General features: G+C 41.5%; 1 protein-coding gene across 4 annotated transcripts in view; it reads right to left on the bottom strand.

Moving 5' to 3' along the window:
• The window catches only part of Oca2 (OCA2 melanosomal transmembrane protein), a 279,093-nt gene that overhangs the window by 85,485 nt on the left and 179,039 nt on the right, over positions 1–14,569 (bottom strand). For all 4 annotated transcript variants that reach the window (XM_076935176.1, XM_076935182.1, XM_076935183.1 and 1 more), the window contains 2 exons: positions 11,256–11,349; positions 6,201–6,294 (listed from right to left, as the gene is read on the bottom strand). In XM_076935176.1, coding sequence (XP_076791291.1) covers positions 6,201–6,294; positions 11,256–11,349 — 188 coding nt within the window. The remainder of the gene's footprint in view (positions 1–6,200; positions 6,295–11,255; positions 11,350–14,569) is intronic.

The raw sequence follows: 14,569 nt of genomic DNA, 5'->3' as shown, positions 1-14,569 counted from the left end.
GATTACTACAATGGCCTAGGAAATACACCACTAGATGTGTCTGCAAGTACATTTCCAAAGAGGATAAACTGAAGAGGAAAAATTGTCCTCAAAGTTGGCAAAAACCTTCTAAACCCTGGCCAGTATATATGTTTGGGAGGAAAAGCAGTATCCATGCACTTCCTTTGCCTGTTTCTGAGCAGGTGTGTCTATCACCGACACTGTGATCCTCGACTGACACGAGACTCTCATCTCCTCAGTCTTTTAAGGCAGATTATACACTAGTGGCTCTCCAGGGAGCTTGCAGGCTTTCAGCATTAGATTAGGATGGATGAATTACTCAGCTTCATGAGCTGAGCCTCTAGTGTGTACTTTTACTCTCCAATGTGCAGGTGGACATTGTTGAATAACCGATGCCTATTGTCTGAGCTAATCTAAGAAATTCTGTATATGGTTTGTCTTTTGAGGAGACTTGTTTGGGGGAGAATGTGCAAGAGTTTGGAGCTGTGGCCTAAAGATGTTCCCAAATGCTCTAAGATTTCAATGGATCATTCTGTTGAGAATGTAGAAGAATGCTGACAGCAATACAGATATTAATAACAGTGCCCATGAGATTTAGAGAATGAGAACTCTGATGGAAATTTTTATTGTAGTTTCCTTGTATGTTATACTGTAATAGTGTCTGGCTGTATTTTTCCAAGTTGTTAAAATTTTAACAAAGTTGAATTTCAAAGTAATGGACTAAATTGCTTGCTACAGGACATTTCAAGACAGAATAACCTTTGGGCTGTGGAATGGTTGCTTCTCACTGAACATAACCAGGTTTACAGTTAAAGCAAAAGGAGATCTGTTTCTTGCTCCAACAACCTTATCCTCTGCTAGTAGAGAAGACATGGCTCCTAGATGGAAGAATGATATTATCTCCACTAAATTGAATACTAACACTTCCCTATGGTTGCATTAGATTCTCCATGTCTTTGAGTCAACAAGATAAAGTAGGAGTTGTAGTGATGGCGGGTGTGTGATTGATTCAGAAGACCTTTGGGAAACTGAACTTCTACCACACAACAGAAGATTATATAGGGAATGCAAACTATGTATAGGTCATTTCTTCTTTCTTTTATTTTCTTTTGTTGCTATTGTTGTTTTTTGTTTGTTTATTTGTTTTTTTCAAGACAGGGTTTCTCTATGTAATAGTCCTGATTGTCCCAGAACTCACTTTGTAAACCAGGCTAGCCTCAAACTCACAGAGATCAAAATCACAGAGATCCACCTGCCTCTGCCTCTAGGCTGCTGGGATAAAAGCTGTGCATCACCACACCCGGCTTTTTGTTTTAGTTATTTATTTTTAGTTCAATTACACTGGTGTTTTGTCTGCATGAGGGTGTTGGATCTCTCGGAACTTGAGTTACAGACAGTTGTAAGCTCCCATATGGGTGCTGAGAATTGAACCCAGGTCCTCTAGACAAGCAGCCAGTATTCTTAAGCACTCAGCCATTTCACTAACCCTATAGGGTATTTCTTATTATTCCTGTGATTTGTAGTTAAGTGCAGTGAAAAACAACACAATTCAAACAGGATGAAAAAGGAACATGAAAGCTATGAGTGTTTTGCCTCTGTTTTGTTAAAAAAAATTTTCTAGGGATGGACATATGGTTCAGTGGTTAAGAGTACTCAGTTCCAATACCAACCAACCAGAGCTCTCAGGGTCTAAACCTCTAGCCTGGGAACACAAAGGAAGGAACCCATGGCTCCACCTGTATAGGTAGTTGGGGATGGCTTTGTCAGGCATCAGTGGAAGATGAGGGCCTTGGTCCCAAGAAGGCTAGATGCCCTAGTGTTAGAGGATTTGAGAGCAGAGAAGAGGGAATGGGCAGATGGATAGAGCACACCCTCATAGAAGTAGGAGGAGGGGCAATGGGATAAGAGGTTTTGTGGGGGAATGAAGAAAGGAAATACAATTTGAAAAGTAAATAAATAAAATATACAATCAAGAAAACAGATAATGGAACTGGCAATTGTAGTCAAGCAGTTGAGAGTTTTGTCAACAATTTATTACAGGGATTCCTTACAAACCTCAGGGACAAGGTATTGCAGAAGGGGCCCATGGAACTTTAAAAATATATGTTCATAAAAAGGAAGGGGAGGAATATCCCCATACACCACAAATTTATTTAAATTATGCTTTTTTTAAATTTTTTTTTAAAAAAATACTGGATGCCACGGAACTTTCTGCTGAGTGTCTATGGCACCCTACAACTAGGCATACTTATGCCTAAGTGAAAAGGAAGGATCCACTTACTGGCATATGGCATGATCCCAACCAGGTATCTAATATGGGGAAGAGGGCATGTTTATGTTTTTTTCTTAAGAATGCTAAAAGAGCATGGTGGCTGACAGAATGATTGGTAAGAAATGCCATTGCTGAGACAAAGAATGATGCTGACCTTTGAGCTTGCTGAGTGCCCTGACAAGGGTGACTGGGAAGCTATATTGGACATATGTCCCTGACCCACCTTGGCTTGCCTATATCCCAGATGGGACAAGCTGCCATGGCTTAAGTTTTAGACTTTGTGGGACAAAGAATCAAAAAGAGAAGTTATAATGACTCTTGTATTTTTCTTAAAGGTGACCAGTTATTTGGATTCAATCATGTACTGGTCTAGAAATCAATCCAAAATTGGAAATAACAGTTTACACTTGGAAGGCTGATTCTGGACATTTTCAGAGACATATTTGGAAGTTAGCTGCAGTTCGCTATGATGTTATGATAGCAAGAGATAAAGTTAGGACAGAATCTGGATTTCAAACAACTGTTAGTACATGTGTTCAGGCTCTTTTAATTGTCAAGCTAAAATTGGTTTTGTCTCTTCTACTGTATTTACTGTAAGTTGCATTGACTGTATACTTTCTAATTGTGTTAGTGTGTTGAAACCTGGCATGTCTGTTACAGGGGTCTATCAACCAGCTTTTGTCCTACTGCCCTGAGTATCAGAAAACCTTGATTCTCCGAAGAAAGCTTGAAAGTGTTGGAAGAAGTGAATTAGGCTTTAAGCAGAAGCAAGAGGATAGTGGACTTGATAATTGTTGATATAACAGCTTTAATTACATTAATTGCTAGCACCACTGCTTCTGCAATTGCTTTGACACAAGAAGTTAAGACAGCTACTTTTGTTAATGATCTAGCAAAAATAAGTTACTAATGAGTTGAGTATACAAGAAGATTTATTTAGGTGTTTGGAACAATGGATTGATGCTCTATATCCTATTCAAATTATCGGATGGAGGTTCAGGGTTTAAGAGTTAGGAGCCATCTCATGTGTCAAGACAAATACCATTGGAGTGGTATTACTTCTAAAATTTACAATGATAGTCATTATAATTAGAAAAAAGTTTAAAGACACCTGTAGGGTATTTGGCATAATTCTAACACCTCTTTGGATGTTTTAACTTTGCATAGTGAGATTGTGAATTTAAAAATGCTTCTCTGTTGAGCTTTAATGCTGATAAAATTACCCATGGCTTGAAGTCAGTATTTCCATTTTAGTCAGACCTCAAGAATGGCATATATTGCTTGATCATGCTAGCCCTTTTTGTCCTGGGAATACTTTTATTCCTGCCCATCATGTTAAAGCTTGTCTCTAACTACATCAACAGGTTGGCAGCCAAAGTACATAGCTTGGAACTAAAAACATACCCCAGACAGAGTTATTAATTTAACAGGCTGGCAAGTCAAGGACAGGTAAGATTTTGCACAGAGCCTTACCAACTTAAGACAGAAGTGCATTGCCTTTGATAATGCATATTCCATGATGGGCAAGGAAGGCATTGTTGTCAGAATGACCTAAGACAGGCTCAGTCTTGATAACAAAATAAAAAAGGGGGAGAGGTGGAGAGCCTTTGGGGCTGCTTGACAAGAATCTGACATGGGCCAAGGACAAGGCAATGGGCTGCTTGGCAGGAATATGACATTGGCTAAGGACAAGGAAGTAGGCTTCAAGCAGGAATCTGACATGAGACTAGAACAAAGAAGTAATTTCAGGCAGAAATCTAAATCTTAAGCTAGAACAAAGAAATAGGCTTCAGGCATGAAAATGACTTTGGGCTAGGACAGGGAATTAGGCTCAAATGTTTTGGTCATCCTAATAAGCCTTTAGAAATAGTGATTACAGGGGTGATCATGGGACTCTGTCTCTTGTCCTACTTGTTCTTTGACTATCAGGGTTTATTGTCTTGCTTGTTCCTTAACTAGTTGCATCTAGTGAATTGCTAGTTCCTCAACCTAGAACTGACCTTAATACTTGCATGTAATTTAAACGGTATAAAAGCAAAAAAGGAGAAGGAGGGATGGGATAAGGGATTAATGGGGATGGAGGGAAATGAGGATAACATCTGAAATGTAAATAAATAAAATATCCAATAAAACAAACAAACAAACAAAACAATAAGGTCACCTAAAAATTTTTTTTAAAAATTAAAAAAGAGTACTCAGTTCCCAACCCTCACAACTCCAGTTCCAGGAGATCTGATGCCCTATGCTGACCCCCTTAAGTACTAGGCACACTTGTGCTGCACATATACACATATACACATATTTAACAAAGAGTGCATTTATATTTATATATGTATATATGCATATATATGTATTAAGTGAATATTCATATTTTCTTTATTTTCTATTATTTTCCATGTAATATAACATCAACTGACTAGCAGCATTTTGGTATTATTTATATTATGTTATTGTATTTAAGTTATGAGATATTCAAAGAGTAAGTATTCTTCAAAAGACTTTGTCATATATTCTGTAGGAAGAATTAGTGAATTCTCAGTTGTAAGGAGATACTTATATGATCTGAGGGGTAGTTATTTCTTTCTCATTATCATAAGTTAGAAGACTTATGGAAATGTGATTAAACTTTATTATCAACTAGGCTGGATTTAAGATTGGATAAGAGTGACAGCTCAGGTAATGTCTCTGAGGGCATTTCCAAAGAGAAAAGGACCTGAAGGGGTCCACCCATAATAGCCTGAACCCTAGCCTACATATAAAATGACCAAAGGAAAAAGAAGTTGCCTACTGCTCTGCCTTCACTTCTTCCAAAGACTTCCTTTGCCTTCTAATAAAAGCTGAATACCAGTGATTCTCCAGGAGTCTTTTAGGCCTTCAATGCCAGGTTGGAACTTCAAAGGCATCCATCCATCTCATGGGCTGAGCAGCTACCAGGTTCTAAGTGCTTTACTATGCAGCTAACCATTCTTTGACTAGTTGGTACCTATTCTGTAAATTAATCTGATCCTCCAGAGAGCCTTGCATATTACATAGACTAAGATACAATTCTTAGTCATCAAGTATGTGTAACAGTTATGTTGTCTAAGCTCAGACCTGGGCAAGCAGCACCTTGCAGAAGAACAACTTTCTAGGGCAGGAATGACTCCCTCTGAGAGTCATAGTCTCTCTGTCACTTAGCCCAACTTACGTTAGAATTCTTCACATAAGAGTTGACAGAAGTCCATTGCTATGCATATATGAAGTTGCAGTTTCATGACTCAACATGAAATAAAGCTCATTTTGGCAGGACCATTTCACATAGACCCCTTGCTTCCATTCTTCTCCCCATGATTGAAAAGTAGCCCTGGGCCACATAAACAGGAACACAGGCAACCAAGACCATAGAAGGAACCTAGCCTCTCTTGAACAGATTTACTTTTGTAAATGTCAGCTCTGCTCCCAAGAATACTGGGCCCATCTCTGTGCAGTGCTCCTGTGAGGTACTCACACATAAAACATCGACTTCCAGGCTGCCATAGGCATGATTAGCTTGGACCCAGTTTTCAGCATTACTCCTGACTCCTTGCTAGCATCTTTTTTCTATGCACTTGTCACCTTAATGATCAGTTACCATTAAGATTTTCAGAACAAACAAACAACAAAATAAATTAACATAAAGTATCCAGAAAGCTTACAAATGTTTCTTAGCCACTGACTCAACTCAGCTCAAAATGTGATGAAGCTAATCCAGGCTATGCCACTGTTTCTTAGCAACAAATGTGCCTTGGTCTGAGCTCATCTCACCTGTACCAAAGTCTCTAATCATCAAATGACGAATGTCCAAGTGTTCAGCACCATGCATTGGTGCTTGTTTTTTTAGTTAAATAATTTAAAGCACCTGATCCTTAAAGACACATATTAAATGATTATTTTTTAATATTTAAAGTACCTGAAAAATTCCGTGAAAGAGAATCCATACCCATGCTGCTCTGCAATTCCTGCACAAACAACATTTGCAGATGCTCCGATCAATGTCCCATTACCTGGAATCAGAAATTTAAAAATAAAATAACATCCCAGCTCATCTTGAAAGCTGGTGTCTGCTCTTTTCTTCTGTTCAAAGTCTGATGTGATGAATACAGTCATCAACAAAGTCAATGCTTTGCATCTGGAAACAAAACATAAGCTGGTCTCCATAGTTTGTATAAAGAACACAATCCAATCATATTACTCTTTCCAGTCCTTCTCCACCCGCACACAGCTATTAGTTCATGAAAAACATGCACAACCAAGTCCATGAGCCTCTTCTTTCGCCCTAATTGGAGCCATCAGTATTCAAGTGCAAAATGCAGGCTCCACCAACTTAGCTCAGGTCTGACTTCAGTGTAGAGAAAAAGACTCATTCCCCTGAGGCTTAGTGAGTGGATAACGCTGCTCTGGAGTTGCTACAGTGTATGTGCAGGAGAAAGTGATGCTTCTGAGACTGGGAACATAAGAACATAACAGAGAGATGGCAGAATTCCAGTGTTCTCATGAAGAAAACAGTGGGAGGGAAACTGAAAAGCATGCTAAGCCCTGAACATGAATCCAGACGTCTGACTAAAGAGCAGTGGTTTTTCAACCTGTGAGTCACATTTGGGGGTCGAATGACTCTTTCACAGAGTTTGCCTAAGACCAGAAAACACAGATATTTACATTAGAATACATAACAGTAGCAAAATTACCATTATGAAGTAGCAATGACAATAACTTTATGGTTAGGATCACCACAACATGAGGAACTGTATTAAAGACATTAGGAAGGTTGAGAACCACTGTGCTAGAGCAACATCAAAGAGGAGCTTAAGGGTATCTAAGGCTCTCTATGAACAGACAAAGAGAATCTGAAGGGTCTGGAACAAATACAAGTCATAGTTTTGTTGGTCCAGACCACCTCCCTTGGGTGTTATTTTCAGATGTATCCAATCTATCACCTGTCTATCTGGTCTTGTTCTGAACCTAGAGACTTGAAAATGAGACTTTTCATCCTTGCCAAATGTGATAATTAGTCTTAATGTCAACCTTACAGCACCAAAAATCACCTGGATGATAGGCTTCTGGATGTGTGCGGGATACTACACTGATTGTTAACTAAGGTAGGAAGTCTTACCTACTATGGGTCTCACAATTCCCTGGCTGGGATACTGGGCTTTGTACTTAGAAAGAAAAGCTGAGTATTGCATTCATTGCTCTCTGCTTCCTAACTGCCAATGGAATCTGACCGGATGCTGTGTCTTGCAGTTTCTCTGCTGTGAAGAAGCACCATGACCAAAAGGAAGTTTGGGAGGGAAGGGTTTGGATTACATTTCCATATTAAAGAAAGTCAGGGTAGGAACCTGAAGGCAATACTTGATGCAGAAGACATGGATGGGTGCTGCTTACTGGCTTGCTCCCTGTCACTTGTTTAGCTTGCTTTCTTATAGGACCCAGGACCACCAGCCCATGGGTAGCACCACCCAAAATGGGCTACATCCTTCCCAGCAAACACAAATAAGAAAATTGCCTTGCATTTGTGGCATAGATGTTCAGAATTGAGATGTCATTCGGTAGATTTTTCTTTTGATGAGTATGAAATATCCTACCCCATCTCTTTTGATTACTTTTGGTTGAAAATATATTTTATTACATATTAGAATGACTACTCAAATTTGTTTCTTGGGTCCATTTGCTTGTAAAACCTTTATCCAGCCCTTTACTCTGAGGTAGTACCTATCTTTGTGGTTGAGTTGTGTTCCTTGTATGCAGTAAAGTGTTCCTTGTATGCAGTAAAATGATGGATTTTATGCATCCACTGTTTATGCATCCACTCTGTTAGCCTGTTAATGTTGGGAGATGTTAGTGACCAATGATTGTTAATTCCTGTTATTTTGATGTTGATGTATGTATGTATGGTATTGTGTGTGTACGTGTGTGTTTGTGTGTGTGTGTGTGTGCATGTGCATACTTGTATAAGAGTTGGAGGAAGAACTAAGGGACCCTGAGGGGATAAGGACTTTACAAGAAGACCAACAGAGTCAACTAACTTGAACCATTGGGGGCTCCCGGAGACTGAACCACCAACCAAAGACCATACATGAGCTGTACCTAGCCCCCCACCCCCACATAAAAATATCAGATGTGCAGCTTGATCTTCATATGGGTCTCTAGGAACTGGAGCAGGAGCTATTCCTGACTCTATTGTCTATCTATAGGTCCTGTTCCCTTAACTGGGCTGCCTTATCTGGCCTCAGTGGGAGAAGATGTGCCTAGTCCAGCAGTGACTTGATGGGCCGGGGTGGGTTGGTACCTAAGGAATCCTTCTCATATTCAGAGGAGAAGTGGAGGGGGTTGGCAGAGGAACTGTGTGAAAGGGAGACTGGTAGGAGGGGAGTATCTGTGATTAGGATGTAAAGTGAATATATATATATATATATATATATATATATATATATATATAGAGAGAGAGAGAGAGAGAGAGAGAGAGAGAGAGAGAGAGAGAAAATGTCCTACAGGCTTACCTACAGTCCTATCATTTGGAGGCATTTTTTTCCCTCACTAATAACTTTAGCCTATGTTATGTTGCCATAAAACAAGCTAGCACACCCTGCAAGTTCCTATTACCTTGATTCCCTCACATGGTAGATCATATCATTAATTATGAACAATAATAAACCTTTCTTGTATTAAGTTAAGACAACTTTATCACAGCAACAGAAAAAGAAACCAAGACAATCAGATGAGTAAAATATGTTTTAGTTTCAAACTATCTAGTCAATGTTCCCCAGTTTGTGAGAGATGGGCCCCAGCAGAATTTGTGTGCAATTAACACCTAGCACAAGTAAATGTTTAGTGTGCCAGGAATAAGCACCTTCCAATGTGCCCTTCCCCCAGCCTGCCAGCCTGAGCAGGCCTGAACTCTGTTTATCACAAGAGACCAAACAATAGGACGTGGGACGCATTGCATTGCCGGCTTGCAATCTACTACAGGGGCTAAGAAGAATGGACCACCTGCTGAGCTTGCCTCTATACTTCAGGCTACTTCTCCTTACCCAGCCCCTAGGCTGAACTGGGAAGAGACTCTGAGGGGTGAGGCTTACCCTTTATATGTGAAAGCAAAATATTAAACTTTGGGCCTTGATCAGAGAACTTTGTCTTGGCCTCATCTGTTCTCGCCCTCCATTCCCCTTTCATTCCCAGCCTTCCTCTCAGGCGGCTACAGAATGGCGCCTAACGTGGGGCTCAAACCCACGACCCTGAGATTAAGAGTCTCATGTTCTACTGAATGAGGTAGCCGGTACATTTTTTAAAAATTATCACTGCCAATAAAACTTTATTGGTTAGTAATACTATATACCTGCTTTCCCAAATGTGCTCAGTGTCTACCTTAACATATTATTCTATAATTAGTCAATATTAGTGTCTCTCCTGGAGACTCCCTCCAAGTTTACCCTTCAGGAACTAGCCCAGGGGCCTCTTGCCCTTTAAGATCCTGCTCAACCCACCACCCTCCTCCCCAGATCATATTTTCTGACTACTCTCTCCTCCATCACAATCTTTCTCTGGCATTCTCCACGTGCTCAGGGAACACCATGGGAGAATGTGCCCATTTTTATAATCTTAGGTCAAATGATTGGCACTCTCCAGTATATAGCACAATGCCAGGTTATTATCGTAGGTAGTTCATACACTTGAATTTTTTAAAATCCCATTTAAGGGATGAATTTGCAAACATCCTTGGATCTTATTTCCATTGTTGTATCTATGAAAGAAATGCTGTTGCCGTTTTCTGCAGCTGTTTCTCAGATGGGGAAAAAATGTTAGTATTCTGCACTTTTATAAGAATTTCAGCCCCAGTCACAGCATTAAATAAATTAGTTGTCTCCTGAAGTCACAGATGCATCAATGGCTGATGTTAATCCCCCTTCACAAATGAGCAGATAAATGAACCAGAAAGTTATCGATTCAGTAGTCAGAGAAGTCAAAGAACACAGAAAGCTAGATTATCTGGAGGCAATAAGAATGTTAAATATATCTGGTGTGTTTATCTAAGATTCTCCACAATCCACCTGTGTTCCCACAGGTGATTAAGCTATCTAAATATAAAAAGGACTCTAGCTTGACTCCCCTCCAGACAGCTACATCCAAATCTGTCATGTATTAACCAGGGATCAATTTCATCTGGCAATCTCTAACTCACATTGCAATTTTCTTTAGACTTCAGCCCCAGCACCTGTGCTTGACCTCTTCCCATCCCTCTTCCTTTGAGGTAGAGTCCCTGCTCTACCTAATGCCTGTGCATTCCTTCTGAACAGGGGAGCCCGGAGAGGAAGACAGGAGAATGAGAGGGAGTGCCCATTGCAGATTCTTACTTGGACAGGGTGGGAGCACATTAGCTTTGAACCATCAACAGTGACTGTTATCAGATCATGGGCTCTGCAGGGTGAAACGTTGTTCGGAGGAAAGAAAATCACAAACAACTATTGTTGGCAAAGCTTTCCTCTAATCTGAGCTTGAATGAAGACAGTGTGTATGCCTGATATAGCTTTCCCCCCCTGTGTGTTTACAGCCTAAAGACGGCTCCCATATGGAGACGGCTCCTATGGAGATTAGTTAAGCCTGTCTTCTTAGTCAGATCTATGAAATAACCTTGCCTCCTTGTTCAACTGTGTACGATAAACTCTGAGCTTCCCAGGTACCCAGAGATCCCAGACCACCTGATCCCAGTTTTCCTGTATGTCCATGGTTTGACAATTTCTTCATTTCCTTTGGTGGCCCTGATTAGGGTTCTGGGACCCAAGCCATGAAAGGACATGACCAAAATGAGAGGTTTGCAGATGAACTGAGAAGTTCTAGTTGTTCAGACTTTGAAATCAGGAAGTCACCAGGACTCTCCTCCATTTGCTTTTGATCTGTTAACTACTAAATCTTGCTTTGTCTAGACAACAGGGTCAGTGTGGTTTCCCAAAATGCAGTCAGCAACCCTTACCTCCTAGGCAGGCACCGAGGGCCAGGGCATACATGAGAGGCAGTGCAGGCAAACTAATTTCAGGATCTTGGCTCAGGTTCAGGAGTACAGGAATCTGAGGAAGAAAAAAGTATTGTAGACACATGTCATAAAAAATTATAAGAGCTACCCACTGTGACTGACTTACAAAACCCAAAGAGCCTTGATTTAGAAGAGATAGCTCAGCAGTTAAAAGCACTGGCTACTCTTGCAAATGACCAGGTTCAATTTCCAGTACTCATGTGAAGCCTTTCAACCAGCCTCTTAAGGATCTGGCCTCTGAGGGTAAAATACAGCCATAAATGTAGACAGAGTGCTTTTCATATTAAATAAAATTAAAAGAAAAATTTTAAGAGCTTTATATCATATTGTTATTTTATTATCAACATTATTAGTATTGTGAGCTTGTGTGTGTGAGCTTGTGTGTGTGTGTGTGTGTGTGTGTGTGAGCTTGTGTGTGTGTTTGTGTGTATGTGTGTGTGAGAGCTTGTGTGTGTGTCTCTGTGTGTGTCTGTGTGTGTGAGCTTGTGTGTGTCTGTGTGTGTGTATGTGTGTGAACTTATGTGTGTGTGTGTGTGTGTGTGTGTGTGTGTCTGTGTCTGTGTGTGTGTGTTGCGTGGGGGGGTGGTATCACAGCACAAGTGTGGAAGGCCAACTTTGTAGATTGCAGTCAGTTCTTTTCTTCTGGGGACAAAACTCAGGTTGTCAGGCTTACATTCTTGTATAGCAAGTGCCTTTACCCACTAAGCTATCTCACTGGCCCTCAGAGATATTTTGTTCTAATGGCCAGACTGTTTTTTTTTTTTTTTTTAAATATTTTTTTAAAAAGAGCACAAGATACATGGAAGGAAACCAAAGAAAACTTTGGCATGCACAAAACTTTGTGTTTGTACCCATCTGTCTGTGTCTGGTGCTAGCCAGATGAACAGCGAGGTTTCCTTGTTTAAAGCTATCCAGGCTGTTGCTGTGAGTCACAATGGATAACGCCATGTCGAGTCTCATATGGAGCCTAAGAACCATGCATTCAGTGTCTATGAAACCCTGCCAGTGTCGTGCTATTCATGAGGCACCATGTCAGTCCACACACTAAATCACTCCTCAAATTTATCTACTATCACTTCGATTGACAGGTGGAGGCTGGTGATATGGTTCATAGGGAAAGGGGGCTTGATGCCAAACCAATGACCCAAGTTTGATTCCCAGAATACACCTGTTAAGAGAGAGCCGACTCCTGCAAGTTGATCTCTAAACGAATGTGCACACACATACACACACACAGAGAGAGAGACAGATAGACAGATAAAGACAGACAGAGACAGGCAGGCAGGCAGGCAGACAGGCAGACAGGCAGGCAGGCAGGCAGGCAGGCAGGCAGGCAGGCAGGCAGACAGACAGACAGGCAGACAGGCAGACAGGCAGACAGGCAGGCAGGCAGGCAGGCAGGCAGGCAGGCAGGCAGGCAGACGACAGGCAGACAGGCAGACAGGCAGACTGGCAGACTGGCAGGCAGGCAGGCAGGCAGGCAGGCAGGCAGGCAGGCAGACAGGCAGACAGGCAGACAGGCAGAGAGGCAGGCAGGCAGACAGGCAGGCAGGCAGGCAGACCAGGCAGACAGACAGACAGACAGGCAGGCAGACAGGCAGACAGGCAGACAGGCAGACAGGCAGACAGGCAGACAGGCAGACAGGCAGACAGGCAGACAGGCAGGCAGACCAGGCAGACAGACAGACAGACAGACAGACAGACAGACAGACAGGCAGACAGACAGATGAGAATTTTTCTCCAAGGCTGCCTTCCCTGGGCAGAGGACTCACTCATCACCTACCCTTTGGGGAAGGCCTGCAAACCACATTGCCAAGTTCATGGAGGAGACAAGGTGTCTTTGCTGCTCACGTTCTAATCCTCTAAGGATAGCCTTATCTAGCTCTCGTAAATGGCATACTGGGATCCAATCCAGACCCTCCCTCTGCAGAAACACAGCCATGAATGCCTATAACTGCTATGTTATTTAGCCTAATTGCAGTCCACTGGACCTGGCTCAGCTCTCTATGTTATTTTGTTTCAGAACATTTTAAAAAAGAAAAAAAGCTAAAACCAAAAATGGCATCAAGTGAAAAACAAAATGTAAGCACTTGTGTGAAGGACCTTTGACCTTTAGCACAACGGCACGGTTTTCCCTATACCAGCTATGACAACCGATAGCCACACTTGCCAGAATGCCTCCTTGTGGGCCTGGAAACAAACCTGAGATGAGAAGATGCTGAAGAATAAGATGGCGTTCAAAAGATGACTTCACACGTGGGCTAAATGCCAATACACACAACTAGGTGTATCCAAAAACGCAGCTTTTAAAAGCGACAGAATTATGTGCACACACGCACATCATGTGAATTCAAGCCAGGATAAAAATTATAACGTTTTTAAATCTAAAAGTTGCCACAAAATCTTTCCCATTCAAATGAAGGAGTATGAAAAAAAAAAGGGGAGGAGGGCTTCAACAAAGAAAAACTGTCACAGAATTCTCAGTCCTTAGCAGCGTATTTTAGGTTCCCTTGAGGGCACTGCAGCAGAGGCCTAGGAATTCTTTGCTACAGGGCTGTACTCAGATTCCCACAAGCTCTTGTCAACTGCAGACAAGAAGAGTGGGAAAGAAAAAAAAGGGCAGGTGAGTTTGAAGGGGATTCCCTGGCATGGAAATATGTGTCCAAATATTGACGCTAAGAGCCCCATATCTTCCATTGGCCCTTCCTATTCGACTTTCCCTTCAACTCAAACAAGCATGCTGGCATGTAGTAAGGACCAGGGACCTCACACTGACCACTTCAAAAATCCCATGGCTCTTCTCGTTGCATTAAAAGTTAGTAGTGCTAAATATTGTTTCATATTTCCCAGTTAACAGTAAGCAATGCAGCGAGGGCCCGTGACAGCTGGCCGGTTGGTCTAGCCACAGCTCTTGTCTATGCCAATAGTGACCTAGAAACACTCAGAAGTGACAAGAGTCAGACACATTTTACTTCAGTTTAGAAAATAAGATAGCTAAAATAGCTAGGCCTCGTGGTAAATGCCACCATTCATGAGGCGGCCTCAAGAGTTCAAGGCTAGCCTGGTCTACATAGTGAATTCCAGAAACAAAATGAAGCCTCGTCTCAATAGATAGATAGATAGAGAGACAGACAGACAGACAGACAGACAGACAGATAGATAAAAGCTAATAGCAAACTTAGTCCATCACAAAACCCTGGAGTGTGAATGCCTTCCATAATCTACACTGCTCTGATTACAATGTTCCTGAAGCC

The sequence above is a fragment of the Arvicanthis niloticus genome, chromosome 1 (assembly GCF_011762505.2).
Source record: "Arvicanthis niloticus isolate mArvNil1 chromosome 1, mArvNil1.pat.X, whole genome shotgun sequence".
Lineage (NCBI taxonomy): Eukaryota > Metazoa > Chordata > Mammalia > Rodentia > Muridae > Arvicanthis > Arvicanthis niloticus.
This window is presented reverse-complemented; position numbering and strand designations above follow the sequence as displayed.